At 37.5% G+C, this 7,736-nt stretch overlaps 2 protein-coding genes across 2 annotated transcripts; both read right to left on the reverse strand.

Annotated features, from left to right (window-relative positions):
* Window positions 1–4,403: 4,403 nt before the first annotated feature.
* Window positions 4,404–5,568, reverse strand: LOC148771654 (uncharacterized). The gene is made up of 2 exons (XM_088815162.1): window positions 5,487–5,568; window positions 4,404–4,963 (listed from the first exon to the last, which is right to left on the reverse strand). Exons 1-2 carry the CDS (start codon window positions 5,566–5,568, stop codon window positions 4,485–4,487), a joined length of 561 nt encoding a protein of 186 aa, XP_088671288.1. The 3' UTR covers window positions 4,404–4,484.
* Window positions 5,569–6,505, reverse strand: LOC148771655 (uncharacterized). Its single transcript, XM_088815163.1, has 2 exons — window positions 5,783–6,505; window positions 5,569–5,646 (listed from the first exon to the last, which is right to left on the reverse strand). Exons 1-2 carry the CDS (start codon window positions 6,257–6,259, stop codon window positions 5,569–5,571), a joined length of 555 nt encoding a protein of 184 aa, XP_088671289.1. The 5' UTR covers window positions 6,260–6,505.
* Between the last annotated feature and the right edge of the window lie 1,231 nt (window positions 6,506–7,736).

The following is a 7,736-nucleotide window of genomic DNA, read 5'->3' on the forward strand; positions in this document are numbered from 1 at the left end:
CGGGAGGGTAAAACTAGTTCGACATCAGTAGGGAGACCTATGTCGCGAGATAAGTTAGTCAGATCTATCTCACTTAAAGTACTAGGCCCCCATTAGTCTTCCAAATCGCGCCCCCCAGATAACGAAGCAGAACTGCTCCTCGCAGTAGATAAAGCATTATCCCTACCTCTTTTCTTTGACTTTTTCAAGAGCTTGCCCGAAGGGGAAAAGAAGGGCCCTTCTTCCGAAGAGGAAGAAAGGGTAAGGGTATGATAGTCATCCCCTTCCCCGGAACAGCGGCTAGAAGGCACTTTTTGGCCGAAAGGATCGGGAGAATGGGAAGACATAGATGATCGTAAGAACAAGACAAAGGCAATAAAAGACAAGGGAGAAGAGCAGTACCTTTGCCGAGAGAGAGGGTGAGCACGAAGGGTAAGAACTCTGTTTCGGGAAGCAGAATCGCCGGAAAGGAAAACAGTAAGAGAGAAAGCACGGAGGTGGGAAAGGAAAAAAAAATTTGTGAATTGGCAGAGGTTGGATATTTATAGAAAAAGAAAATAGGGGGAAATCAAATCTTAACCGCTTATTCGGACGGACAGGATTCAAAGCGGATTGTCTCGAAACTAGCGCAAAAGCACCGATTGGAATTTCCTAATGAGACCTAGGGAACCCGAATCAACCACGTTGGTTGTCAGAACAATTAATAGGAAAGGAGGGAGAACAGCGGGCACCCACTCCCACCGAAAGTAACTCCAAAACCGAACTCTTACCTCGCGCCTCGTACTCCATACTTATAAAACGAAGTAAGGAAAAGCGAACTCGTCTTATAATTAAGGAGTAGGGGGGAGTAGTTGATATGGGCCATTCTGACAGAAACAAGTATATATGAACTGAAAAGACCCAATTCGTCAATACGAGGAAAGATGTCGAACCACGGTTCCCCAATGACGATTTGGAAATACCATAGCTCGCAGCCCAGCACCAAAACGAGGTAGAACAGGCCCAAAACACTTGACTTGAGGGGGGAGCAAACCCTAAAAAAGGAAACCTTAGAGGCCAAGGTTTCCTCATCTATAAATAGAGGGACCATTAATCACACACACACACCCGAATATACTATTCATTATAATATCACACATATACTTATCTCTTTAGACCACTGACTTGATCGTCGGAGCTTTCCCACCGGGAACTCCTCCCGGCGTTGCAGGTGCCACCATCGGAGTACGGATCAAGGTGCTTTGGAGAAGACGGAAGCCCCACGGGCTAAATCACAGAACATGGTCAAATGCTGACCGACTAATTCAGATATAGTGATCGAGACAAATATATATTGACGAGGCCATTTGTCACACATGCAATCTAAAATATCAGCAGAATGACCCAATAATGCCTAGAGAAGCATATATACAGCATGTCGGCATGCATGTACAGATGTTTCAGGGTCACCGATTTATAAGTTTTGTTTTCGTTTTTTTTTTTAATCAGGCGGAAAGAGGAAGCTGCAAATCCCTCCAAATCTGGCATATGGACCTGAACCAGCATGCTGTTTTTCATGCGAAAATGTGGACAGTTATTATTGCGTTATTCGGTTGAGGGTAAAACAGTTATTGTTGCGTTATTTTATTAGGCACCCGATGCCAAAGAACACAACGAGGGAAGAGAATCCCCTTCTAGAAAATTCGAAACAGTAAGACAAGCAAGAACATGAGCAAGTTGGTTCCCTTGTCTCTTAATAAAACTAAAAGAACAAGAAATTAAGGCACTTTGCACCCTTGACAAGAAATTCCTCCAAATCCCTCCAAATCTGGCATATGGACCTGAACAAGAAATTCCACTTTGCACCCTTGAAATATACCATTTTGGCACTTTGCACCCTCGAAAAATAATAATAGCACTTTGCACCCTCAAAACACAATAAATCATTCACAATGCACCCTCAATTGAATAATAAAGGCAATTTTATTTTTCATTGGTGTTTTTCTTTTTGGGGTACAAAATAAAAAAAAATTGTTGTTTTCTTGAACCTCAAACCTAATTTTGAGCGGACAAAGTGCGAAAAAATAAAAATTACACCGGATTATTTAAAAAAAAACTACATTATCTTACAAAAGAAAAATAAAAAAAATAATATTTTATCACTAAATTATTCGATTGTGGATCTTTTATGTCACTGTTTGTAAAATATTAGGAGAAAATATTTGGAAGAAAAAATAATTTTCAGATAACTTGATAACGTAATAGCTGAATGATTTTTTTTTCGTAAAATATTTTATTTTGATAAAACAATATAATTTTTAAATATGTTGATGGAATGTATTTTTATTTTTGAACTTTATAGTTTCAAAATGATTGATGAATAAAAAAAATATTTGACATTTGGCATCCTAAAAAAATATCACTACAAATATTAAATTTATATTTTTTAGCTTTAAAAAATCATTTGGGGTGCATTATGCATGATTTATTGTATTTCGAGGTGCAAAGTGCTATTAATTTATTTCGAGGGTGTAAAGTGCCAAAATGGTATATTTCAAGGGTGCAAAGTGGAATTAAGCCATAAATTAATGACCTAGCAAGAAACAGGCCTTAATCAACAATTGCACCAAACGGTGTGAGAGAATGATCTCTGTAACGAAGAGCGTCCATGACCTGTAGACAATCTCCCTCAAATATAATAGAGCTCCAATGAAAACGGTGCGTCGTGATAATCGCTTGTCGGACTGCTTGGGCCTCTCCTTCCGCTGGAGAAACTCGACCTCGGATTCGCACCACTCGCCACCACACACATAATCCATCTTCATCTCTAGCCACCAATGAAACGTTGAAATAATCTGCATTTGCAGGGAAGGCCGCGTCCACATTGGTTTTAAGTGTTCCTCTCGGTGGCGGTGCCCATATAATGGTTGAATCATCTTTGTGACGGTAAGTTGGCCGAATTGTGTGTCTCTGTAATCATCTTTGTATAAATTTCATATGCTTGAATGATGTTATGTGCGACCACTATTTTATACGTCTAATAACTGAAAGCAATAGTTTGAAATTTTAAATAAATTAAGAGAAGTAATCTTGCTGCCAATAGTCAAACCATATCGGTTACTAGTCCACATACATTTCATTGTCATTATTAGCCTTAGGGTGTTGATTTTGGGTATTCGCCATTCGGATAATTTTGGTGATTAATAAGGATATTGAGATCAAATAATAAAATGTGAAGTTTCTACTTATGCCTTTCTGTATTATCCTTTTCTTTTTTTTTTTTTTTTTTTTTCCATTTCCTCTATATATAGTGAATTAGCAGAATAATACATCTTCAACATTAATTTTACGTAAGATCTTTATAACTACATTTCATTTCCAGGATCTAGGATTGAAGTTTTAAATGTTGGTTTGTCTTAAAATTTACATTGCAGAGAGAGCTAGTTTTTCTTCATATATGCATCTATTTTTTCTCTCATAAACAAAATGCATCAAGATTTTAATTGAGATTTATAGCTTTCACGTCAGAGAAGGATGTAAATAGATGATAAAGTGATAGTTACATATGTGGCAAAACTTTGATCTTCCATCTTTTTTCGACAGGCGAGGCGAATAAATGAATTGAAAATGGTGAATGATGTTCACAGTTATTTCGGAGTTTTTGGTCTGACATATATGAACTATGCATGCTTGTTTCTTTTGAGTTTTGTCACTAGCCCCAACTAAAATCTCAAATATCAAATGCTCCATAGTAAAGATAAACAAGGTTACTCTGTTTTCAGGTATAGTTGAACATGAATTTGAGCCATATGAGTTGATATCTTTAACTTCACTCAAATCTTTTGTTTTCCAGGTTTTAACTGACTGGGTAAAAAATTATGTAGTAAAATGAAAACAATAATATAAGAAAATGCAACTGAAAATGTAGTTTGGAAAATGTTATGTACACTAAAAGACTGAAATCTTAAATTTTAAACTCTTTTGGAGCAACAGCAACAACATCTCTATGCTCGGTCTCAAACTTGATAATTGAGAAGTGTTCAACCTGGAAAACAAAAGATTAAGCTTCACAACATTAAACAGGAGCAAAAGACAAATTTGGTAACATACATAATACACCCCCTGCCACCGCTATTTCAGGTATAAACAACTAGTTGCTTTACATTTAAGTTAAAATGATAATTATCACTTTTTCTTTGATAATTATCACATTTGGGGAGTCTCCATTAATTAATAGATGAAAATACAATGAGATTCTTAAATCCTCACTTAACCTATCATGAGATTCTTAAATTCTCGAGTTTCATACAATGAGTCTCTGCCCAAAGAAGAGACGGTGAGAGAGCCCGAAACGTTGGCCCGAAAAAAGAGACGGTCAGAAAGCTGAAGAAAGGGGAGCATGTTTATAGAGATGAATAAAACAAGATGAACGATCATTTCGAAAAAAGAAAAAGATTCGGACAAAAAACGTAACATCCTAAAAAAACCGGACATTCTTAATTAATTTAGTAATGTAAAATTAAGAATCACCACTCATCCCACTTATTCATAAAATCATTCCACATAGCAGATGCAATACCGTCTCTTATAGAAGACGCCATTTCTTCATTAATCGAAAAGGCCGATTGAGAATCAAACTGTTCGTCGAAACCACAAGATTCCTCGCGGGCCCCACCATCTTCCTCAACGCTATTAAACAGCCAATCGTTTCTATCCTCTCTTCGAATGTGATTGTGTACCACACACGCGGCTATCACAATATCCCGTTGTGTGTGAAAAGCATATTGAGGCGCGAGTTTGAGAATCGGGAATCTTTCCTTTAGAACACTAAAAGACCTTCGAATTGCGTTGTTTAAATACGAGTGGCGGTGATTGAATAGCTCCTTTGCGTTTCTAGGTAAGAGATTCGCGCCTCTATATTTGTGCATGTGGTACCTCACTCCTTCGTATGGCGCCATGAATCCTTCCATGTTGTCGTAGCCCATATCAACGAGGTAATATTTACCTGTCATACAGAAAGGTGGTTTATATATGAGTTTATTGCATTGATCAGTACCCTTGTATTATACCGAATTGCTAAAAACACTCATCGTGTTATAAATATCAGCAAAAAACCCCCATTTTATTAGCAAACAACCCCTAAATTGCATTCAGTACCCCTTTGTTGTACAGAATTGCTAAACAAAACCCCTTTTTTATTAGCAAACAACCCCCTAAATTGCATTCCGTACCCTGTGTTATACCGATTTGCTAAACAACTCCTCGTGTTATAAATATCAGGAAAAAACCTCTTTTTTTTAGCACAGAAACCCCTAAATGGTGTGTTTTTAGGAGGAAGTTTGGTAATAAAACTGAATGATAGGGAAGATGTTGCTAATTTTTTATAACACGGTGACTTTTTGACAATTAGAATAAACACAAGGGTGCTAATTGCAATAAAGTCGTTTATTATATATTTTATATATATGTGTGTGTGTGTGTGTGTGTGTGTGTGTGTGTGTGTATGTGTGTGTGTGTTTTAGAAGCACCTTGTGGAACTTGAGGGAAGTTTTGATCGGGGTCGTTGAGAACGGCTCTCAAGACAATGGTGACTTTGCGACAAAACTCCATTTATGTTGCGAAATCGAGATTGATCTTTTGCAGGAACATTTGCAGGGATATGCACGCGTCGATGACTCCAATACAGTCCTGAAGAGAGAATTCAATAACGTTACAAAAAAAATCTATATCAATATTATATATAGACTTAAAAGAACAAGCACAGAATTCGTGTCGGACCCATTCTTCCTAAAATAGATTTATTACAAAGCCGTAAACATTTTACCTCCAAGTAGGGGTAGAATCTATTACTTTTAAGAATCTCCAACGAAGTATTCGCAGGCGGGGGCATAAGAAACTCGCGGGAGAGAGACTTAATCGCCTTCAACACGTTATTAAAATGCCTACTTATCCTTTCGCCAGAGTGGCGAAACCTCTCCTGTATCACTCTATTACGTTCGTTGTGGCCCACAATGTTCAAGAAGATTGCCAGCTGTTCCTCTATCGTGACACCTGGCGTGTCGCGGAGCACCCCTCTCTGCCTGAGAGTGTCGCTCAGCTTGTAGAAGACGTGTTTGTCCATCCTCAGCATTTCCCTACAGAAATCATCCTGGCCGTTGATTACCTCGTTCATGAAACCCGATCCGATGGGCGAGATGCATCGAGAGGGTTGCCTTGTGATGCTGGTGTAGTAGTGGTAACCTGCTGCTGCTGCGATTAGTTCCATTTCGTCGAGTTCAATGTCGATGTCAACCATGCCCATTTGATGATTATGTCTACTTTATGGATTATGTTATTGCAGTAAATCGAAAAATCTTGGATAAAAATCAAGAAAATTCTGAGAAAAAAAAAAACACCATTATATCGGATTGAAGTTTTCGGGCTGCTTAAATGGAGGAAGCTTTAAGCTTTTCAAGCAGCCATGCTAATAGACCAGAGTTAATTTTGCTGAAAAAACTCCATGTGTGTTGTAAATATTAGCAACATGATTCAATTCAATTTTTATTAGCAAACTGGCCCCTAGAAAATTCAATTCAACAATTTTTAAAATACGGAATATTAACTCTTTGTCTCCACAATTACCAAAAAAAAAAAAAAAAAAATTGACCGAGACATTTCATCGAACAAGTTCCTAATTTGGTACTCAAGTTCCAGAATCAAAACATTCGAGCCCTTAAACTTCATAATTAAAACCATTCTCCCCATGTTTTATATTCTTAAAAGAGTGCTCAGTCATTCAATAACATATACATAGATTTAAAATTACTACACAATTCAAACATTCAATAGCATCAAACAAATACTCAAGTGATCATAACCTTTCGTTCAATGCTACATAACATAGCATGAGATAATTCAAGAAATTCGAAACATTGAACACATAAAAATCCACATAGTAAATTTCTAAAGTCTCGTACCTCAAATTAGAGATAATCAAGTAACAAGCAAACTTATGACTGTGGTCTTTCAATTTATTCTAGTAATAAATAATCATTTTTCGTATTAATGATAAAACACCTTGGCATTCTATATCTTTGCCCATTGTTCAAACATAGATATAGTCCTTACAGTTATTACAATTACTTGTAATTGATCTTTTAAGATCGTGAGATATTTACTTAGGTATTATAATTGTTAAACAGTGTTCCTAGTCGAAGGGTTACGCCACCAATGAGGATATCGGCCTTTCCTATTAAGAGACTAGCACTTAGTGAATGTGTACTGCGTCTCATCAGTAAAAGGTATTGTGATATCAGCATGCATAAGTGGGTGCTCGTAAGTTAACGAGTTCACTGAACTCCCTCATCCTAGAAATCTCTAAGTGGTTCTCAATAATCGAGTAGAGATATCTACGATATAGTTGTACACCATTAGTCCTTATGACCAAGACATCACTGTGACTTCACTAGAGGACCAGCTGTATCGTGACCTGTCCCTGAGTTCCACCGAGGAACGCCCCAAGGGCCAGTGTTCGTGCAGTCCGAAATCTAGTGGGAAGTCTGTGCATTGTAGTCTGGGATTTGATCGCTAGAATAGTCTTGGATGTCTTGTGTGTTCTCATAGTTTGTAATCTTTAAGTCTCTGGCCAGAGCTGACTAAGTGATGATTAGGGAATTCGATTCTCTAAGTCGTGCACGTACCGATTACAACACATAGAAGGATCGCACAGTTATTGAACTACTAAAGAGGTCTCGATGAACCAATGCCTCTAGCTCAATCGGGACATATGAATCGAAGGG

This window comes from Erythranthe guttata, chromosome 3 (assembly GCF_056151865.1).
Source record: "Erythranthe guttata isolate IM_541 chromosome 3, IM_541, whole genome shotgun sequence".
In the NCBI taxonomy this organism is placed as follows: Eukaryota; Viridiplantae; Streptophyta; class Magnoliopsida; order Lamiales; family Phrymaceae; genus Erythranthe; species Erythranthe guttata.